At 55.5% G+C, this 21,872-nt stretch overlaps 1 protein-coding gene across 1 annotated transcript in view; it reads left to right on the forward strand.

Moving 5' to 3' along the window:
• PLEKHA6 (pleckstrin homology domain containing A6) overlaps window positions 1-21,872 on the forward strand; it is a 136,520-nt gene that overhangs the window by 110,199 nt on the left and 4,449 nt on the right. Inside the window, exons 13-26 of the mRNA XM_088016841.1 lie at window positions 4,517-4,597; window positions 5,522-5,590; window positions 6,873-6,953; window positions 7,167-7,316; window positions 8,382-8,477; window positions 9,954-10,065; window positions 10,658-10,797; window positions 13,177-13,306; window positions 13,523-13,629; window positions 14,909-15,085; window positions 16,103-16,270; window positions 16,377-16,510; window positions 17,035-17,180; window positions 21,677-21,800. Of these exons, the coding sequence (XP_087872967.1) occupies window positions 4,517-4,597; window positions 5,522-5,590; window positions 6,873-6,953; window positions 7,167-7,316; window positions 8,382-8,477; window positions 9,954-10,065; window positions 10,658-10,797; window positions 13,177-13,306; window positions 13,523-13,629; window positions 14,909-15,085; window positions 16,103-16,270; window positions 16,377-16,510; window positions 17,035-17,180; window positions 21,677-21,792 (1,707 nt within the window). The 3' untranslated portion in view covers window positions 21,793-21,800. The remainder of the gene's footprint in view (window positions 1-4,516; window positions 4,598-5,521; window positions 5,591-6,872; window positions 6,954-7,166; window positions 7,317-8,381; window positions 8,478-9,953; window positions 10,066-10,657; window positions 10,798-13,176; window positions 13,307-13,522; window positions 13,630-14,908; window positions 15,086-16,102; window positions 16,271-16,376; window positions 16,511-17,034; window positions 17,181-21,676; window positions 21,801-21,872) is intronic.

Here is a 21,872-nt window from a genome sequence, read left to right on the forward strand (position 1 = left end):
GGGTGGAGGAGCCTCTACACGCATGGAGGGTGCCTCTCCCCTCCCCCTTGATCCTTCTCTGTCCAAGCTCCAGCCCTGACACACAGCTCAGCACCCATCTAGAAACAATGGATTCTTCCTTAAACCTCAGGAGCTGCTAGGGAGGGCCGCCTAGATTGTTTCAGGGTGCTTCCCTCTCCCAGGCGAGGGCCAGGCGGACCAGGAGCCCTGGAGCCGGGGCCCCAGTGAGTCCCTCCTCTCGCTCGGTATCCGGTCGACAACTTGTTGCCTGCCCCCAGCCTCATCCCTGCCCTTCCCTAGAACTCTTCAAGGGCACACAGAGGCCTCTCTTTGACCTTGCCCCCCAGCTAACTCTTAACTGCTTTGCTTCCTTTTTATTGTTTTCTGTTGTCTTGTTCCTGTTTGTGTTGCCGTTGGGCTTCGGGCTCCGGGTAGGATGAACTTTTAGACCTTCAGTTGCAAAGAAACCTAGAGTATTTGGATCAGCAGGTAGGCAGAGCTGGTGCCCCCTCGCCATTCCCCTGCTCCCCCCGCCACCCCATCTGTCTCCCTGCTCCTCCCCACCTCCTTCTCGCCCATCCATTTGACAACCTTTGTTGGCACCACCAGGACACAACAAAGTGGCTTATATTTTGGTTTGCGCATTCACACCCCCTCTCCTCAAAGCCCTTTAGGGCAGCTGGGAGTTTCCTGGGGAAAGGAGAATAAGAAATGACCACATGAATAATTAATGCCACCTCCTAATTGTTCAGGCCAGCTGGAACTGGGGTGGGGGGGGGGAGGTGGGCAGGCGGAAATTTGCATTTCTGCAGGAGAGAGCAGCAGGGGCGGTGGAAGGGGGCGGGGCTGAGCAGCCAGGCTCAGCCTAAAAATGCAAGGGATTCCCTGCGGCCTGAATCTGGGAAACTATCCTAGTGCACAGGTGGTTATTAAACGCCACAGTTTGTAAACTGAGGACTACAGACTTGCCGTAGGATGGTTTTTTAAAATTATATTAGTTCCATATATTTGTTAGTTCCTCTGCCAAGTCCTTTTGCATACGGGGCTCGTGTTCTCCTCGAGAATTCCGCATGGCAGACAGAGTGTTAGCGACCTCGTTTCATCTGGAAGAGTCCGTGAGTGTTCCCATAGACGGAAGTGATTAGCTGCAGAGACCCGGCTCCAGGCTCTAACCATTGGCTACCTTGCCCTTTGAAACTGAGGGGCGTCGAGACACGCTGGGGGGGTCAGGCTGCTGGGCCTTGATTTGAGCACAGACTCTTACCTAAGTGCAGATCTGCGCTACAGATCACAGGGGACCTGGGCATCCCCGGTGTGGCCCGGTGGAGGCGGCCCGAGCTGGCGAAGTTGTCGCAGTAGGAGTCGTAGTAGTAGGAATGGCGGCCGCCACCGTAACTGCGTGCTTTCTCTGTGCCTCATGCTCCTCTGAGTTCCTTATAGATCCTAAGGCATTTAGTCTTTGTAACAACACTGCAGGGTGGGTACTGTTGTTATCCCTCTTTAGAACTGATAAAACTAAAGAAACAGAGAGGTTAAGTAACATGCCAAGGACACGCAGCCAGCGAATGGTGGAGCTTGGAATGTGACTCTGAGCTTTTGATCCAGTTTATGGCTGAGGAGATACCTAATACAGGAAGAAGCAGGAGTCAAACCTCCTCAGGATGATTTTACACTCTTAAAGTTGCAGGAAGAACATTAAACTTGAAATCAGAGGCTGTTGCTGAAACAGTCGGTGGTTCTAGACACAAGTCATATGCCACATAACCTGTCGTCTCACGGGCCTCCGTGCCTTGGTGGGATCATCCTCATAGAAGGCCTTGGGCACTGGCAAGCCCTGATATCCACATTTTAATCAGCAGGGACAGCTCCCAGCCCTCACGAACCTTGCGTTATTAGTTCCCAGAAGCAGCATGTGGTGTCCACACCACGAGTATTCCAGTCCACATGGGGACGAGGCTCAGGGTGCCAGCCCAGACTGGCAGTGGGAAGTGGGGGCTCGCGCCTGCAGGAAGCAGGGTCTGCAGTGCCCGGAGTAGCGAGGAGCAGGGCTGAGTGGCCTCGGGGCTCCTGGGCAGGCTTTCCTCTCTGCGGCCCATCTACAGTGCCTGGCTGTGCCAGCATTCAGTGCCACTGCGGGGCCCCTCCTGGGGCTTCTGCCCTCATGGACAGGCTGGGCCCTTAGGCTGGGAGCTTCAGAAATAACCCTTCAGAGGACCTCCTCTAGATAAAGGATAATAATCTCAAAAGGGAGTTTTATCTGATAAGAGTCTAGGGGCGCCTGGGTGGCTCAGTCAGTCAAGCGTCCGACTCTTGATTTCAGCTCGGGTCTTGATCTCCGGGTTGTGAGTTCAAGCCCCATGTTGGGCTCCACGCTGAGCATGGAGCCTACTTAAAAAAAAAAAAAAAAAAAAAGGTCCAGAACATGGAGTCAGACATTCTAATCCCAGCTCTGCCATTTACAATGGTTTTTTGTTGTGTTTTTTTTTTTTTTAACTTCAAAATGTTGCTTCATCTTTCTGGGCCTTTGTTTTCTCACTCATAAAATGGACATTGTAGAACCTGCCTTTCCCGCCTCCCAGATTTGCTGGAGGATCAAGTAAGAGCGTACATGCCAGCACTGGGTCAGGCGGTGGTGAGGAGCGCTAACTGCTGCGATGATTATTTTATTCTTTTCCTTCTGACATTCGATTTAAAATATTAACTGAGCACTTTATGATGTATAAGGCACTGCGCTAGGTGCTTTCTCACAAAATTTGACATTTTGGACAGACAGAAGGTGGCATAGAGGAATCCTAGAGGCAAAGCCCACATGGGCCAGAAGATCCCCCAGAGCCACAGTTCGAATGGGAGCAGACCAGGGTGAGAACATTCTGGCTTGCCTTCTTTAGTGCTTGAGATCCACTGGTTGGGCGAGCAGTGAGATCAATGCGTGTCCAGGCAAAACCTGGGCCTCTTTGCCCTCTCAAAGCCTGGTGTGTTAGCAGGTCCTACACACACACACACACACACACACACACACACACACAGGACGCAGGCATGGTTCACAGGCAACAGACACACGTATACACACACCATATACAATCACACACACACCACACATGCATGCCCTGTGCAAAATAAACATGACCTCATACACACAGGATTCCAAGAAGATAGGGGCTGACTTGAGTTCTGATCCTTCCAGAAAATGGGGCTGATATCCTGTTGACCGTGAACTATTTTATGAAGCCTCAACCTCCTACTACAACTGCTCTTTGGAAAGCCTTTTAAATGACACTTGATGCCTTCAAAAAAATTCCAAATGGGCTAAAGAGGTAGAGAGATCAGATCCTAGGAAAGCCTTTCAAAATGCTATGGACTCTGCAGATGGGGATGGCTGGGTGCCACTCGCCCTGTCCCCAGCACACAGAAGCAAGGCCACCTTTGGGTTGCCACCTAAACGGGTAAGAGGGAAAATACGTGTGGGCCCAATGAAGATGGGGGAGGTAAGAGCCAAAAATGTGAGGGCCTCCTGAACTGTGACCCCAGAAACTCTGCCCTAACGTGGCTCTGTCCCTTCCCTCACTCACCTCATCTCCCCAAAAAGCTTTTCCCACACGACTTTCCTCTGTCTTCTGCTACCTTGTCCTGTAGGTTGATGAGTTAAAGGGACATAGCCAAGGACACGCCCTAATATTTTCACTCTTTGATGCCATTAAACTGGAACCAGGGGGCGGAAATGATGGCGTCTCTAGTTGATTTGCTTGGCTTGTCTTCCCTCCCTCACCCCCTCTCCTCCCTCTCCCCTGGCCTTCTTCATCTCTCTCTTTCCCCCTCCGTGTTCCTAATGATTCTTGAAACACAAAGATGACGTGTCAGAGAACAGTGTTCGAGTATCTGCTGTCCCTTTAACGCGGCTTGCTTGTTTTGGCCTCCTTATTTGCTCCCTAGCGTCATCCAAGATCGGCATGGATGCTACCAGCCCAGCTCTGGAAACCGTGTTTAGCAATCCTTTCTACTCTAGAGCCAAGAGGTGGGCTGGGGTCGGGGAGAGAGAGCTGTGCCTCTTTGTGAAGGCCCATCCAAAGAGCAGCCCCAGGGTTTCTTTCAGCTGTTGATTTAGTTCAAATTTGGGGAGAAGGGTTTTCCTACCTGCCAGTGTGGTGTTTGACCAAAGCAGCATGAGGAAAAGAGGCGGGGCAGGGAGTTGACCTTGGCCGGTGAGGATGGGACCTGCCGCACCTCTCAGGCACCCTGGGGAGAGTGTCACTGGGCAAGGGGTCTCTTGAGGGCCAGCGAGCGAGGGCACAGCAGCCCCCAGCCCCCCTTATGTGACCTTTCCTCGGGGCACCTTCAGTGCTGGTCCTGGGACGGAGCTCACAAGGGGTGAGCGACAGGTAAAGCCGAGCAGAGGGAGCTGGAGACCCCAGGACAAGCTGCCCTTTCCTGTTTCCGGGGAAGTGAGCCCAGGAGGGAGATGGGGAGATAGCTCCATGGGGGTCCGAGTTTGAATCGTCCGTTCCTTCCTCTGCTGCAGATGAGTGAGAGCGAGACTCTCATCAGTATGGTGAACCGCATGGTGGAGAGCTCCTCCCCCAGGGCCCAGATCTTCATGCAAGTAAGACCTCCGCCTGGCAGCATGGTCCCCGTCAGCACCATTTCAGCTGCTTGTGCATGGTCTAGTCAAGCCATTTGGGCTAGGGTTTGCTCTGCCCTACCCGCCCATCTGCCAGGCCTCATCTCCTGGGCCCCGCCTTGTCTTCCTCCTCTAATTCCGCTGTGTCTCCTCCATTCTTCACGTTCATGGGTGAATCCAAGGCCCGTTTCTCAAACCATCAATACAGCCGGCACCGACATCCCATACCATGCCAGCGATCGCAAATCTGCTTTCTCAAGTCCAGGACTTCTGTTTCATGTTGGGTATCTTCTTCACAGACATCTTCGAGGTTCAGGGCACAAGGGGTGTGATATGGAACCATCTGATGCCCCAGTGGTGTAGAATGTGCCGTGGTCACCGGATGTATCACCGAGACTGGGCAGCATTTGCTGGACCCAGACATACTCCCGGTTAAGCACACCCCGCCCCCACCCCGCCCCGTGACTGGTGTGCAATCTACCGAGATAATCATTCTCAGATGTTTTCGGGGCTCATTCCATTTCCGCATGTCTCATCCTCAAAAATAGCCACGGATTAACTGTTGTTCTCAGGGTTGTTCCCAGTAAGCCATCCGGGATCTCTGCACCCCCGGAGTCCCTCTCCACAGGAGACCCAGAGGCTGGGGGAGAGACAGGAGATCCTGAGTCAGAGCTGAGCAGCATCCCTGTCTCCATAAATCAGCCTAAACAATAGGGAAGGACCTAGATGGGGCTACGCCAGGCTTCCCAGCCAGGGCCAAAGAATTAGCTCGGGTTCCCGGACTGGAAGCTGCCAGAGCTGATGGACCACGGTCTCTGGCAAGAATGGAGCAAGGGCTGTCCGCTTCCCTGCCCCCACACGCCCCAGCCGTCCCCTGCTGCTGTAACCAGCGTCATGTCCCCGCAGGTCCCTCCGTACCCAGAAGTGTTCCGGGACGGTCTCCACACCTACAAGCTAAACGAGCAAGACACGGATGTAAGAGCAGCTCTCCTGCTCCCCTGTCCTCTCCAGTCCCTCCCGTTGTCTTCCTCATCTTCGCTCTCCTCTGCTGGGGCTTTTCCTCCGTTCATCTCTGTCCCTCTGGTGGCTCTTCACGCCTTTGACTCATGTCCTCTCCCAGCACAAAGACCACATTCCGCCTGCCCCTTCCTCATCCCCCTTCTTTTCTCATTCTTCCCCCTTCCCCGCCCGCCCCGTGCTGGCCATGTGTGCTTCTCCACGGAGCCCTAGGCCCTGTCTCCAGCAGTGGGATCTGCTCGTTACAGGAACGCGGACTTCGTTAGGAGGTGCATCGGCCAGCCTACACTGTGCCCACGTTGGCAGTCGCCCCTAGGTCACTAGAGGGAAGCACACAGCCCTGCCCCTGGCCTCAGGGAGCTCCAGGGTAGTGGGAGATGCCAGGTAGCCGTGGGTGACAGCCTATGATCCCTGTGCCAACTGGGACGGACAGTAGGTGCTGCAGGAGGGCAGGGCAGTGAGACCACGTGGGCCGGTGGGTCAGGGACAAAGCAGGTAACAGGTGAGCTGGGCCTGGAAGTGAAAAGGCCCAGAAGACAAGATGTGGCCAGTAGAAAAGAGTCAAGGGGGTATTTGAGGAACGGCGTGAATAAAGGTATGGATATTGGAAAGCCTAAGTCTTTCCAGAAGAGAAGCGTGGCCTACCCTGCCTCCTTCCGGTCACCACTGGTCTTGCCTGGGTAGTGGATCTGCCCAGGAGGCCTGGGGGAGTTTCCATCCAGGCAAGGGCCAGACCTCAGGGGGATCCCAGCGTCAGCCATCCTGAGACCCTGGGAGGAGAGGAGAATAGAGTCCTGTGAGCCTGGGGAACCGGTTTACATGGTTCACTGGTTTTCCTAAGACTGCTGGTTCAGGCACCCTGCGTACTCCCCCGGTCCATGCCCCCCTGGGAGGCCAGGCCACATTATCTCCTCACCCCTTCTGGAATTGGAACCCCCAGGAGGAGGGGGCTGCAGGAGCTTAACATTGAACTCCCCTCTACAGCGGACTCACTTCCTCAGAGAATAAGCACATCTCCCCTCCCGGTAGGCCCTTGGGGAGTCTCCTGAGGTGAAGACCATCTTCCTGTTCCCAGGAGCCTCCAAGGTCAAGGTGAAGAAGGCTTAGGGTTCCTCCGCAGGGGAAAGGAGGCAGTATCCAGAGGCCAGGCCCTTCCGACCCGTTTCCCAGGTCCCCATCAAACCATGTCCTTCACCCCCTTCTCTCTCCCTCCCTTCCCCCAACCCCCTCGGGCCCCCAGAAGCTGCTGGGCAAATTGTGTGAGCAGAACAAGGTGGTGAGGGAGCAGGACCGGCTGGTACAGCAGCTGCGAGCTGAGAAGGTGAGAGCCGGGGGGTGGCCTGGAGTTGGGGGCATGTGGGGAGGCTGGCTCGGACAGGTGTGTGGTGCTGTCTCCCCCCTAAGCTGCCAAAGCCTTGTCTTAAACTTCTGTCCTGCCCTTAACTGGAACTGCTGGGGCTCAGGCCTCTGCTGCTCAGAATCCCAGAGAGGAATCATCAGGGCTGCTGACGGCCATTCCCCTGCCTTCTTTCAGGAGAGCCTGGAAAGTGCCTTGATGGGGACCCACCAGGAGCTGGAGATGTTTGGAAACCAGCCTGCCTACCCGGAGAAGCTGCTGCACAAGAAAGAGTCCCTACAGAACCAGCTCATCAACATCCGTGTGGAGCTGTCGCAGGCGACCACGGTACCACTCTCCCCCCATCCCCGGTCCACGTTTCAGCACCAGCGCAGGAGGGCCACCCCTCCCAGGCTGTGCTCGCTCCTTCCTGACTCTCCTTGGTGGCCAAGAGCAGGGTGCTCTTGGCCAGAAGGGACAGAAACGAAAGACCTTAATAGTGCCTTGCTGGGGCGCCTGGGTGGCTCAGTTGGTTAAGCATCTGCCTTCCGCTAAGGTCATGATCCCAGGGTCCTGGGATCGAGCTCCGTGTCGGGCTCCCCGCTGAGAGGGGAGTCTGTTTCTCTCTCTGACTCCCCCCCCCTCTCGTGCTCTCTCTCTCTCACTCATTCTCTCTCAAATAAATAAAATCTTAAAAAAAAAAAAAAAAGTGGTGCCTTGCCGATGGGCAGCGAGCATGCCGGCTCACTCACTCCATGGAGTCTCCTGCAAGGAAACAGGCTTCTCTTTCCACAAACTGTTCCCGCCCTGGGATTCGTTCAGGGCAGGGTGAGGTCGAGGGCTCCTGATCTCGTTGGCTGCTTTCACAGCTTTGCTGCCTCCCTCTGTCCTTTCCCCTGGAGAACCGGGACCCCCGTGCAGGGCTGCTGGCCCGGTCATTTGCTGTGGGCGCAGGGCAGACCCTGCAGGACCGACTGCCTGGACAGGAGTTCTGGGGTGCCACAGCAAAAGGGCCCGGAAAACATGGTCCAGAAGGGTGGAAGGTCTCTAACCCCCAGGGAGCAGACACCTCTGGGTTTCCTCTCTTTTTGCCCTCCACTTTGGGTTACCCAGTCTCAGGAAACCAGGAGGGGGTGGGCATGGTTTGATCCCCTTTTGGCGTACCCCCACACCTGGAGAGAATTCTGGTTTCTGTATTTTTCGGCCTGCAGTCGGATGGGCCACTGTTGGGCTGTCATCAGAATGTCTCAGCCCTGGGCCCTCTCCTCTGGTCCCTCTGTGCCCTTCTCTGAGCCCTGCCAGACCCCAGGTGCCCTTGCCCCAGGCCCTGTGGGGGGTCTGGGGAGAAAGGCTTTGGCAATGGCCACTTTCTCAGTAAGCCCTCTCCCACCCCCCCACCCCCTCCCGTTGCAGGCCCTGACGAACAGCACCATAGAGTATGAGAGCCTTGAGTCAGAGGTGTCTGCCCTGCATGATGACCTCTGGGAGCAGCTCAATTTGGACGTCCAGGTAAGAGGGGCCTGGGCAGGAGGGGTCAGTGTGCCCTCCCTTCTCCTTTGGGCCAAAACAGACCAAAGTGGCTTCCTTTCTTGCTTTCGAGATCTCAGAGACTTGAGACAGGGAGTCGGTCCTGAGACAAAAGACAAGGTTCACATCCACTTAAAACAGATGCTTTCTGGACGAAGACTATGTGGGATCTTCTTTAGTTCCAGCAGATCATGAGGAAGGAGTAAAGCAGAAACATGAGCGCGCTAGGTTAGACAGAAGATACTTCATGACTGGAAGGCTTTAACACATCGATGTACATACGGATGTAGATCTGGATGTGGATAGAGATCCACGTGCGGGGAGAGATGTGGGCATGTGTGCAGCTGTCTCTCGTGACCTCCGAAGGAGTAGGCTGTGTGGGAACCAGCCACTCAGGACCTTTAAGATAGGAAAGAGGCTTCGCTTTGCAGGACGGGTTAGAAACACTCTGCTTGGAGGCAGGAGGCTGCACATATTGACCTTGGGGAGTTCCTGTTCTTTGCCTCCCTCGATCTTCTCTACCCGGGCTCTGCCTCTTCTCTAGCTAGCTTTGCAAACTCTGTCTCTCTGATGCAGTTCATGCCCCCGACTTCCCCTAGTTTCCTTCGGGTGACAAAACTCACCACCCCACATTGCAGCTGGTTAGGGAGGCGGAGGTGAAGGCCCTCCTGGTCCAGAGCACCTGAATGCTTGCGTGTCCTATGGGCAAGCCTGACTTTCAACACGAACATTTTAGGGGGTAGGAAAGCATCCTGATCAAGGGCACCAGCTCTCAAGACAAATAGATCCAGACTCAGATGGCGGTCACACTGTTCTACTAACAGAGGGTCTTGGGCACAAGTCTCTTCATCTCCAAAGTCGGGACACCTGCGGCCGGTGCCGCACAGAGTTCTCGAGCAGCTGAAAGGAGTTAGTGTTTGCAGAGCCCTTAGCGCCGTGCCTGGCACGTGGGGTGGAGGGGCGTGGGGTGCTAAAAAAGTGGTAGCTATGATTTTTCAAAGAGTGCAAACTCTAACTGAATATAATTTCATGAATACTTAGGCAGACATTGGGTGTCGGTATTACAAAAGGACCATTTGGATGGAAAGAATATTAGTCAATTGGAAACCCTTGCCCTTGACAACAGGCTACCATCGAGGGTCCACCTAGAGGGGCATTTGCTCCAAGACCACCCTGAACTCCCCCGGGGAAGCTGAGGCTGCATGTTTACCTAAAGGGGCTCTTGACTGTGATGACAGGTCCCTCTCCCCTGGCAATTCCCAAGTTCCGTTTTGTAGAAGCTGAAGAGGCAGACGCTTCTTCCCATGGGGAAGATGAATGTGCTGAACGGACATGTGAGCGTGTGCACGCGTGCAAGGCTCCTGCCTCCTGCTGGCCCAAAGGGATGCGGGTGTCGGGGGAGAAGCCTGGGGCACTCCTCACAGCCACTTCCCTTGACCTGCTCTCGGGCGGTTTCAGAATGAGGTGCTCAACCGGCAAATCCAGAAGGAGATCTGGAGGATCCAGGACGTGCTGGAGGGGCTGAGGAAGAATAACCCATCCCGGGGCACAGACACGGCCAAGCACAGAGGTGCGTGCCTTCTCCACCAGCCTCTTGAAAGGCTCACCAGAAATGCTCTGGGGTCTCTGGCGTCTACCCCACATCTGTCATCTCATCCCTCTCCAGGCCCTCACACGGTGCGCAGAGCTAGTCAGGGCCTTCTCAGGCCTCTGGGATCTTCCCCTAGGATGGTGGGTAGGGCTCCCTTCATCCTCCCCTCCTCCCAGAACAGACCAGGCAGGCCACTCAGAGATGTTGTTGACCCTGATAGTCTAGATTCCTCCCCAGAAAGGGTCAAAGAGCACCTGTGCCTCCCCACCCCCACCCCCACCCCCACCCAAGCCCATGGGCCGGGTGGTGATCTGAAGCCCTGGGACTTTGGGCTGGCTTTCTTTGATGTCTCGGAGACAACAGTGTTCTTTCCATCCATCATCTAACCCCTGCCCAGCATGCTTCTCCACGGCCAGCCTGCATCCCAAGCCTTGGAATAAGTCCCTCCATCAGGCCCGGGTGGCCCTGAAACCTCCCTCCCATGTCCCTGGGTCCTCCCCTGCCTCCTCCACCTATGGAGCCCACCCCTACCCCATCCATCCCTCATCTCTCCTCTCTGCTTGCCCCCCAGGAGGACTTGGCCCCACGGCCACCTACAGCTCCAACAGCCCCGCCAGCCCTCTCAGCTCCACCAGCCTCACCAGCCCCCTAAGCCCCTTCTCTCTGGTGTCCGGCTCGCAGGGGTCCCCCACCAAGCCCGGGTCCAGTGAGGTAAGCTGAGAAAATGGAGTAGAAGGTAGGTGGGGGAGGGAGGGAGGGAGGACCAGGTCCTCGTTGGCCTGAAGGACACAGACTCTGTGTCCATCTCTGCCCCAGAGGCCTCCAGGCCTAGTGCTTTGGCTTTCTGTCTAAGGTGGTCATTCTCACACCCAGTTTGGTGAACTTCCTTCAAAATTTTTCCTTTCCTTGCTCTCATCGGCATTTGTCATCTTTAGCCTCCTTCCGGGGAAGTCTCTTCCTGAACTCCAGGACGGTTAACAAAGATACCCAACACTTAGTAGGAATTTAAATCCAGGACTGTTCCAGCATGTGAGAGGGTTGAGGGTGGGCATGGGGAGCAGTATCCTAGCTAGTCAATCAGCAGGTGTTTACTGGGGCTCTACACGGGGCAAGGGATGGGGTGAGGCCCTCTCAGAAACATACATGTGCATGCCCAAGGCCCTTCTCCCGGGGAGTCCAGTGTCCAGGGGGGACCAAGACTGATTTATAGGAAGCAGCTAGCCTCTGGAACTTGGCAGCGTGTGTCTCAGTGTGGACCGTAAATGCCCTGGTGTTCCGAGGAGAAGGTGGAACTTTCATTGGGACAGGTAGAGGAACAAGAAGCGTCACAGACAGGAGAGGGGGCAGAAGCAAAGACACAGGGGTGCAGATGTGCCCAGGGTGATGGTGAGGCCAATGAGCAGGGAGCTTCGTAGAAAAATTGGGGAAGAGTGGGGAGCGGCGTACAGGTGGGCGCTCGGCCAAGAAGAGCCCTGAAGCTAGGCTGAGAGTTCACTCCGGAGCTGGAGCTCCCTCCAGGTTGCGGGTGGGAGTTTGGCAATCCAGGGGCCCACCTGAGGTCCCCACGATGTCACCTGTCCCCTGCTAATGCTCTTTTCTTCTGCTCTCACAGTGGCTGGTCTCCTTCCTCCTAATGCTCTGGCTTCTCTCTGCCTCAGGAGCCCGGCCCACCACGGCCCCCCCTCCCCAAAGCCTACGTCCCCCTGGAGTCTCCTCCAAACGTGCCGCCACTCCCTAGCGAGAGCCGCTTCTGGCCATACCCCAGCTCCCCTTCCTGGCACCGCAGTGGCGAGCCAGCCAGGGGTCAGGTACCCAGCACCCTTGGGTCCTGGAGGGCAGGGGTGGAGGGAGTGGGGTGAAGGGTCAGGCAAGGGGACCAGGCAGGACACAGAGCCATTTTTTCCCCGTTGCAATATTAATTTGCCCACTGCTGCCTGGTCAGACTCCAGGATAAGGAAAGGGATGGCAGAGAATGCTTTCCCCTTTCTGCCCTCTGTGGACAGAGGGAAAATGAGTGTCGCCCCCCCCGCCCCATGCCCGGGCTCCTGCGCAGCCCCTGGCTGTGAGTGGTGGTGTGCCCCACATCCTACCAGCACGAGCAGGCAAGGGAAATCGAGGGACCAGCAGCGACGGGTGCCATTCCAGTCCCTTCCTGCCCGCCTCAGACCCTGGTGCTTCCATGCTGTCTGTCTCTCTGCCTTGTGTGTCCTCTTGGGTCCCATCGGCCCTGGGGTGTAAGCTGCTCTGTTCTGGCTCCCCAGCCTCTCTCCCCAGGAGAGAGGTACAGTTAGGCTGGGAAAAGTTTGCGTGGTGAGTAGTCCTGTGTCTAAAACCGGGAGTCATCTTTTCATCCTGGCACAGCTGCTGGGATAAGCACAGCCCTGAGGGGTTGCCGGTGAGCGGGGCCGAGAGGCAGTGTCACTTCCACTTTCCAGACGAGGGGAGGCGAAGGGGCTCACCCATGCTCTCTCAGTGGACTCGAGCTGATGCTTCTGGCCTCTGGCTCAGTGTTTCTGTGTGTCCCTCATGAAGACTTAGACTCTTTGGCTGCACCACGGGAGCCGGGGGGGGGGGGCTGCCGATGCTGTCTGAGGCCCCTTCTCGTCTCATGATTCTGCAAGCCCTCAAGCTAAGTGCACGTTTCCGTCCCCCAGAATCTTGGTACCGAAGCCCACCCTTGGTTCTCTGGCTCAAGTTTTGGGTGAGATCCTGACAGAACCCTCAGAGATCCTTGGCCCTGTAGCCCTGTCCTCCAGCCATTCCTCCTCTCTGGCTCACAGCAAGTCTGTGCTTCTTGGCACTCGCCAAGAGGCCTGGTCAGGTTGAGGGGCCTCTCTGCTGGGCCTTGGCTGAGGGCCTCCTGGAAGCCCTGAGCCCTCGCAAGATGAGCCAGCATTGGCCGGCCTTAAGGTGGCATGGGTGGGAGGCTCCATGGCGTCCCTGCCTGCTGCCCAGCTGACACACTTAAGAGTCTGCTCGTCCTGTGTTTTCAAGGGTTTGTGCTCCAGCCATTGCAAAGCAAAGAAACATCCCTGAGGGCCAAGTTCCCAGCAGTCCCTACAGCATGGACCGTCTTCTTTTTTCCCCCAGCCCAAGGCAAGCCATGAGCAGAGCAAGAAAGACCCCCACCAGACATCACCCCTGGATACCACTAGAGACAGCAGCCTTGCGCCCACCAGGCAAGAGGTGGAGGCAGAGAAGCAGGCGGCTCTCAACAAAGGTACTTCCTGTCCCATCCTCCCCTAGAAGGAAGGCCAGGGGTCAGAGAGGAGCCCGGAGAGGTGCTCCTTCACAGCCGAAGAGAGCAAGTACCCACCCATCCTGGGCCTTTCATCTCTGCCGCAGATGGGACTGAGCCTCCTCCGAGAAGCAGGCTCCCCGTCTCTCTGCCCTCCTGCTCTCCAGAAGGCCTACTGGCTGTTCTGTCTCCCTACAGTTGGCATTGTGCCTCCTCGGACAAAGTCGCCTGCTGATGAAGAGCTAACTCCATCAAGGGTGGTCAGGAGGAGTGCCAATAGGCTCACCAATGGACTGTCCTCCCGGGTGAGTACAGCCTGTGGGCGCAGAGGCTCAGCTGGGCCTGAGCTGCGCTGGGGGCCCAGGGGCCTGTGTGTGTCCACCCACCTCTCCACCATTCAAGAAACCCAGGGCGGGAGGCGGAAGGCAGGACAAGCGGTAGGAGGGCAACAGCCCCACTGGAGAAGTCTTCCATCAGGGAGACGTATCAAGGGACAAGGAAGATACACATAAGAAAGATAGAGGAGGGGCGCCTGGGTGGCTCAGTCGTCGAGCATCTGCCTTCGGCTCGGGTCATGGTCCCAGGGTCCTGGGATCGAGCCCCGCATCGGGCTCCCTGCTCGGTGGGAAGCCTGCTTCTCGCTCTCCCACTCCCCCATTGTGTTTGCTCTCTCGCTGTGTCTCTCTCTGTCAAATAAATAAATAAAAATCTTTAAAAAAAAAAAAGAAGAATAGTGAGCAAAATATATTTTTTTAAACATTTTGTTTCTTAATTTGAGAGAGAGAGAGAGCATGGGCGGGGGGGGGGGGGCGCGGGTGCAGAGGGAGAGGGAGAAGCAGACTCTCCTGCTGAACAGGGAGCCTGATGCAGGCTCCCAGGACCCTGGGATCATGACCAAAGCCAAAGGCAGACGGTTCACTGCCTGAGCCACCCAGGCACCCCTTCACAAAATTATTATAATGTGCCAGGGATGAACTACAAATCCAGCAAAAATCAACGATCAGAGTCAAATGTGCTGACTTAAGGCAGTAGACTCATTTCCTGGGGCTGCTGGGAAATTGACAAAGCCCCCCAAACTTGGGGGCTTAAAAACAACAGGAAGTTTATTCTGTCACAGTTGTGGAGGCCGGAAGTGCACAATTGAGGTGTCAGCAGGGTTGGTTCCTCAAGAGGCTCTGAGGGAGCATCTGTCCCATGCCTCTCTCCTAGCTTCCGGTGTTGCTGGCCATCTCTGGTGTTCCTTGGCTCGTAGACACAACACTCCAGTATCTGCATCCACCTTCTACTCTGTGTCTTCTTCTGTTCTGTCTCCTATAAAGATATCTAAGATTGGATTCAGGGTCCACGCCAATTCCCGATGATCTCTTCTTGAGGTCCTTACCTTAATCACATCTGCAAAGACCCTTTCCACATCAGGTCACATTCACAGGTCCTACGGGGTTAGGACGTGCACATATGTTTTAGGGGCCATTCTTTAACCCACTACAGACAGGCTTCCCAGAGAAGGGACAGTGAAGGCATTAGGGCAGATGAGGACGCTGGGAGTGGGGGTTGCGCACCCGTCAGAGCCCTCTTCTGCTGTAGCAGGAGCGCCCCAAGAGTGCTGTGTTCCCTGGAGAGGGCAAGGTGAAGATGAGTGTGGAGGAGCAGATTGACCGCATGCGGAGACATCAGAGCAGCTCTATGAAGGAGAAGAGGAAGAGCCTGCAGCTCCCGGCCAGTCCTGCCCCTGACCCTGCTCCCCGGCCCGCCTACAAAGTGGTAAAGTCCTCCCAGCCACCCCTAGCCCGTGACCAGCCTGGACTGGGGCAGCTATGGGGGGAGCATTGAGAGAGGGGCTGGGAAGGACCCAAGTTGGGCACCTGGGAGAACGGTGGGTGCGGGGGGAGCCTCTCCCCACTAGGCAGAAGATATACTGCAGCAAGTGTTCCTTGCATGTGTTTAAAGAAAAATGACTCGCCAAAAGGAATGCATTGATGATTTTAGTTGAAAAGAATTATACAAAATTCAGTTAATAGAGAATAGTACAAAATTCAGTTAATAGAGAATAGTGCAAAATTCAGCACCCAGGGATAGCCATCACTTACACATGTTTCTAGAGCATTTTCTGTGTATTTAGCCCTGGGCTGGGTCTACCGTAGGTAATCGTAATAGCACACTGGTGCGTGGCACCGTGCAGTTCTCAAATCTCACGTTGTTTTGTTTAGATCTTTCAGCAGTGCCAGGTTAGGAATTACCACTCCTGTCTTAGAGATAGGGAAACACAGTCAGGAGGAATTAAGGATTCTGGGACCACATGGCTATTGAGTATGGAGCTGGGAGTAGCCCCAGGCATCTGCCAAATTTTTCTTTCCATCACATTTCAGAAATACAGGAAAATTATGATCAAAAGTCCTACCCTCAGACAGCTTACACTCTCCTTGGTGGATTGGAGCTTCTATAATAGGAATCCACTAAAGACCAGTGTAGGACACACTAATCCAACTGCCTAACATATATGGCACAGACCGTGAACACAGGGTACAGCCGGATGGGAAGTAACGAGTCCTGATGAGACACATTGATGAGATTTGGCCTCTGGGCCTTTGCAGGGGGGGCAGGCTTTGGATAAGCAGCATGGAAGGAGGTTAGCTGTCCCGCAGTGGGAGCGGTGGGGTGGCGGCCAGATTGGGCGTGATGAGCAGGGACAGTGAGGACGTGGGCCTGCTCAGGGCTGCCTGGAGGCACGGGTGGCAGGGGACAGAGTCCCTGTGTGGTCATGGTGGTGCTGTCCCCTAGGTGCGCCGTCACCGTAGCATCCACGAGGTGGACATCTCCAACCTGGAGGCAGCCCTGCGGGCAGAGGAGCCTGGTGGGCAGGCCTACGAGACGCCGAGGGAAGAAATTGCCCGGCTTCGCAAAATGGAACTGGAGCCCCAGCACTATGATGTGGACATCAGTAAGGAGGTGAGTGAAGTCCAGGAGGGCAGAGGGGGAGAAAGCCTGGGGCGGGGGGGGGGGGGGGGCGTGGTTAGGGGACGGAACGGCGGTGGTGACCTAGGTCCCTCCCCAGCTCTCCACGCCAGACAAAGTCCTCATCCCCGAACGGTACATTGACCTGGAGCCTGATACTCCCCTGAGCCCCGAGGAATTGAAGGAGAAGCAGAAGAAGGTGGAAAGGATCAAGACACTCATTGCCAAGTCCAGGTAACGTGCCTGGGTGACCCTCAACATCCTCTGCCCATCCCGGCACGTGGGGCACCAGTGCCCCTGAATCCAGCACCCCGACCCATGCCAGTGGGAGCCCCGAGCCTCCCCAGCAGAGGGCGGACGGAGGCAGTGGCTCAAGGCAGCAGACCAGGCCCAGCCCTGCGGCCGGGGCAGGGATGCTGTCACTTGCGTGCCAAAAAGACCTGCTAGGTGCAGGCGCATGCTGTCGTCAAGACAAACTGAGGGGTTGCCCTCTGGTGACTTCTCTTCCTCATCAGTGCTGCCCTAAATGTTCACTTGAACCTTCTCCTTCATTTTAAGACACTGCAGTAGGGGGTCCCAAAATGTGTGTTGCCAGGGTCCCACTCCCCCCTGGGGACAGCCTCGCTGGGAACCAGAGCCTGCCCATTCACAGGCCTCTGGCCACCCTGCCAACCTCAGTCCGCAGGCCCTCCCCCCCAAGCCAATTGGACCATCCTGTCCCCCCCCCACTCCATGTTTGTGTGTCTGTGCCTCTTCAGTATGCAGAACGTGGTGCCCATCGGCGAGGGGGACCTTGTGGACGTGCCCCAGGACTCAGAGAGCCAGCTGCAGGAGCAGGAGAAGCGGATTGAAATCTCCTGTGCCCTGGCGACCGAGGCCTCCCGCAGGGGCCGCATGCTGTCTGGTGAGAGGGGCCGGGCCTCGCTCCTCCAGGGAGACTGGCTGACCAGGTGCAGGGGAGGAAGCTCAGTGCTGCGAGGGGGCCAGGGACAGAGAGGTACAGGGACAGGGAGACTTTCCTCAAGGTCGGGATGAGCACTTACTGAGCACCAGGTACTGTGCCAGGCTCAGCAGGGTGCAGACGGGCCAGAGTTGCATCCAGGAGCTTAGAGCCGGGATGACCCTCCTATAGCCGCTCTCCGGAGGAATGGAGGAATGGCCAGAGGCCATGCAGGCAGCAAGGGCACCACCCTCCCTGGGCAGCTCAAGGAAAGGCACGGCTAAAGGGCAATCCCTGAGCTTGGTTGGGAAGGATAAAAGGTATTACCAGTCGTGGAGTGGGGCCCGGCATTGCGGGGTACCCTCTCACTTCCCATTCTGGCTGTGTGCAGATAGGAAGGTGAAGGTGGGGCGGGTAGCCATAGTTGAGGGCGATGCAGTCACCGCCCTGCCTACTGACCCAAACCCACTTTTGTGCTAAGAAAAGATGAGCATGAGGAACAGACTTCACGCTGATAAAAAAAAAGCTAGAGGGTTCCGAGCCGTCACCGTGAGGTTGAAGTCAGCCTGAAATACCTTGCCCCAAGGAAGGTGAGACTGGAATCAGGAAGAATGGAAGAGACTCTCTTAATGGGAGGGTGAAGGAGAGAGGAAAGGCAGTGCCTACGTCATGAAGCCAGCCGGGGGGCAGACTGCGTTGTCCTCCTCAGGACGAAAGGTGGTTAGGGCAGTAGAGGGAGAGGGAGAGCTCTGAAGGCCAGTCCAGAGGGATGCCCAGGAGGGATGCCAGGTTTGCAAGGACTTTGCTAGGGGAGGAGGCAGAGAGACAGGTGTGCTGGCCCACAGTTACAGCAGCCTGGGCGAGGGGCCGGCAACGAGCAGATCAGGGCTGCGGCCAGGAGCCCGGCGGAAGGGGTGGCGTTTCGTGTTGGTGATCAAGAGGGGTTTGAATTCTGGCTTTCGGGGACTCCACACTCATCTGTAAAATTCTAATCAAAATACCTGCCTGGTGCTGTGAGGAATGGCAACAATACATGCTAAGCGCCTAGCACAGTGCCTGGCACTTGGTAAGTGCTCACTAAATGCTGGCCCGATGTGGGCGTGGTGGTGCTGGTGACGGCGCTAGGACTCGCTGACCTAGCAACAGCTGGAGTGGAAGGAGGGCCTGTGCGTGGTTTTTCTCGCTATTTAAAATATGGATATTTTTAGAAACCACAGGGTTTCAGGCTACCACAAAGGGAATTTACACCTTAAGAAAGAACCTACTGGCAGTTAAGGTCGAACGGACATTAAATGGGTGGCCAGGGAAGACTGCTTGGAGGTACTTCAGAGAGAGGCGGTTGGTTGGGCTGGAGTTGAGGACAAGAGAAGGGATGGGCTTCAGACAGTCCCATCCTGCAGCTAAAGGCAGCAGAACCAGTTTGGCTGCACGGAGGCCTCTAGCCCACCTCTCTGTAGTTTAGCTGTAAAATGAACTCGAATCTTCCACAGATCAAATTCCTCGTGCTCTGGGCAAAAGGCAACTTCCTGTTTCAAGGGTTAGCGCACACAACACTGTTTTTAAAACTTCCCTCTGCCCTCGCCCCAGCCCCTGGCTCTCTCTGCTGTCGTTTCCCAGCCAAAGGTTCCATGAAAACAAAACCCACCCTGGCCTCTCAGATTTCCCTCTCGATACACACCAGCTTACATTTCAGGGTCTATGCGTTGAAAGCAAACCGTCACTTTGCTTTTGCCAAAACCCCAACTATTTAAAAAATGGCATAGCAGGGCCAGACCTCAGACTTAGCCCGCTGTCCCCACTGCCCCTTGGCCTCTGGCCCAGATTCCCAGAGCTGCAGCTCTGCCAGGGACCGTGAGGACCGTGCGTGGGCATAGGTTCAAGCCTGGGACCGTGCGTATGGGGGTGCTGGGCATGGGCCCTCATGACAGCGCGGTGTGGACAGGGTGAAGAGACCGTGCCCGAGGGTGGGTGTGTGGCATGGATGGCGTGCTCAGGAATGCTTGTCAGTAGACGCAGAGCGTGCAGACTCATGTAGGAGGTATATGGGAAGACGTGATGTCGTGTGCAGTGTCTGTGTTGGGGGATGTTTGTAGAGGCACGTGCATTTGTGTGTATTCAAGTGCGTGGGTGGAGGGAATGTGTGAGTGCAAATATAGAACTATGTGTGTATATGTCTGCAAAATGTCTATGGACATTGTGTGGAGACCACGATTTATGAGTACAGGTGATATTTAGTAAGCTGTTGGAGTTTACGTATGTGTATGCCAGTGTGCAGTATAAGGATGGAGGTAGTGTTGATGAATGCATGTATTTATGTGTGACTGGCTCGTTCTGCAGTCTGGGGAGTGATAAAACACATCTGTGTATACGTTGTGCACAGTGTATACACTGCAATATTTGTAAATATGTATCTGCGCAGGATGGGTGAGAGCAGGTCTCATGAAGGTGCAGGATGGGAGAGCAGGTGTGACTGGTGATTTATGCATGCAGATGTGGTAGTACTTGTGGACACACGGTTATAATAACACACCTGTCCGCTACGTAGCTACTATATATGCGAACTTTAACTATTTCTTTTTTTTAGGATTGTATTTATTTATTTGAGAGAAGAGAGAGAGAGCATGAGCAGGGGGAGGGGCAAAGGGAGAGGGAGAGGCAGGTTCCCTGCTGAGCAGGGAGCCCGATGTGGGGCTCGATCCCAGGACCCTAAGATCATGACCTGAGCTGAAGGCAGACGCTTAACTGACTGAGCCACCCAGGTGCCCCTCAATGGATATATTCCTAATATATGTTTATAACATTTCTGCCTTCATAAAGAAGTTATATTTAACATAATTCATCTTTCTTGCTCTTGTTCATTTAGCATCATTATAAATATCCTTCTTTTCCTGATCCATTGAAGGGATGCCCTCCGGGGCTCTCGTTGGTACAGACTGTAGCTCCCAAATTGCTACGCTTTTAAAGGTATTATATCTACTTTTTACAAAAGACTTTTATGCCTCAGTTGTGCCTTCTTCTAGCTGTCAGTGGGCCTCCCGAGTCCTCTCTCTCCCCTAACTTCCCTGTTTCTGATCTCCCATGGGGTAGACGCCCAGCAGGTCAACTCCTCAGCAGTGTGTAGAAATAAGAGTAACTGGACTCCAGGGAGCTGGGTCTGTGAATAATTCGAAGAGCTTCACCGCATGCACGTTGCAATAGATATTTGGCTTTCTTGAAACAGCCCTCGCTTAGTTTTTGACTTTCTGACAGTTTTAGAAGTCGAAGTTGCCAAATGACTAACCGCTGGGTCCACGATACAGACACACACACACAAATGTGTGTTCCGAAAGCGTTTGCGAATGTATGTAAGTGTGAAGTCACACGTGTACTGGTCCCCGTGGAAGAGTACGGGTTTGGAAGTGCACAAACGCATATCCGAGCTGTGTGCGGTGAGAGTCGAGTGCTGTTAGATCCCGGGCACAGACCGTGTATTCTGTGTGGGTAGATACAGCTTCCTGCTCACAAGAAGGTTCCCACGTCTTGTGTATATCTGAGGCTGTATGTATACACGGGATGGGGGCTGCTCAGAGGGCAGGGAGGTGATGGGGTCCAGGGCAGGCTGGAGAGCAAGGGACTAGAAGTCGGATGCCAGGATCCTTCTGTTGGAGGAAACAGTGTGACCCTGGCTGAGGTCTGGTTCTCCTCTGAGGCCACGTGAGCACGCTCTCTCTGCCAGGCTCCTGCCTCACAGCGGCCCTGAGGGTGCCCGAGGGTCTGCAGACTGCAGAAAGCTCATCCCTCTTCATAGGACCCCCTCCTCATTGGCCTTCCACTTTGCTCTTCTCAGCATGGAATCATAATGATAATAGAGTAAAATCCATTAATTCAAATGCCACCACTTTAAGGTTTGTAATGATTTGTTCAGGGGTGGACCGAAGGTTGCCCCTTCTGGATTGATGAAAAGGGGGTCCCCAGGGATAGCGAGGGGCCATGTTTCTGAGACTGCGAGCTGGTCCCAGTTCACGGTACTCCCTTCAACCCTGCCGGAAGCCTCGGTTTGCGTGGAGGTGATTCACGTGGTGGTAACTTGGATCTAGTCACCAGCCAGGGGCCTGATGATCTGGGTTAGTGGGGTTTTACCACCCCGTTCATCATCATCGCCCGCGGAGCACCACGTGTAAAGTGCGGTCGCCTGCTCTTGTACGGATGTGAGTGGAGCCTTGGCCCAAAGGGGCCGGCCTCGCCCACAGTCCCCCTGGTTCTCAGCAGAGCCTGCAGTGGCCCGGTCTCCTCCTCTGGGACCCTGTGCTCCTCCGTGGCGCCTGGGACCGAGGCCAGGTCGGCCTCAGCTCTCCTCTCTGCTTGCCTCCTGCCTGGCTCCCCGCCTGGGGAAGGACCTCGCTTGCTCTGGGTGCCCGGCCTCCCCACCCCTGCCACCCCCACCCACCCCTATTCACCTCCCTGTTCATTTCTGTTTCCAGTGCAATGTGCCACCCCAAGCCCTCCCACCTCCCCTGCTTCCCCGACTCCACCAGCCAACCCCCTATCGTCTGAATCCCCACGGGGCGCCGACAGCAGCCATACCATGCGGGTCTGAGCTCTGACGTAAGAACTTTTCTACTGTATTTCGTCCACCGCGGGGAGTGGGACCCCCGCCCCTCACCCCCATGAGCCATC

This window comes from Eumetopias jubatus, unplaced genomic scaffold, assembly GCF_037043125.1.
Source record: "Eumetopias jubatus isolate StellerSeaLion01/CBP00866 unplaced genomic scaffold, mEumJub1_p1.0 scaffold_12, whole genome shotgun sequence".
NCBI classification, from domain to species: Eukaryota; Metazoa; Chordata; class Mammalia; order Carnivora; family Otariidae; genus Eumetopias; species Eumetopias jubatus.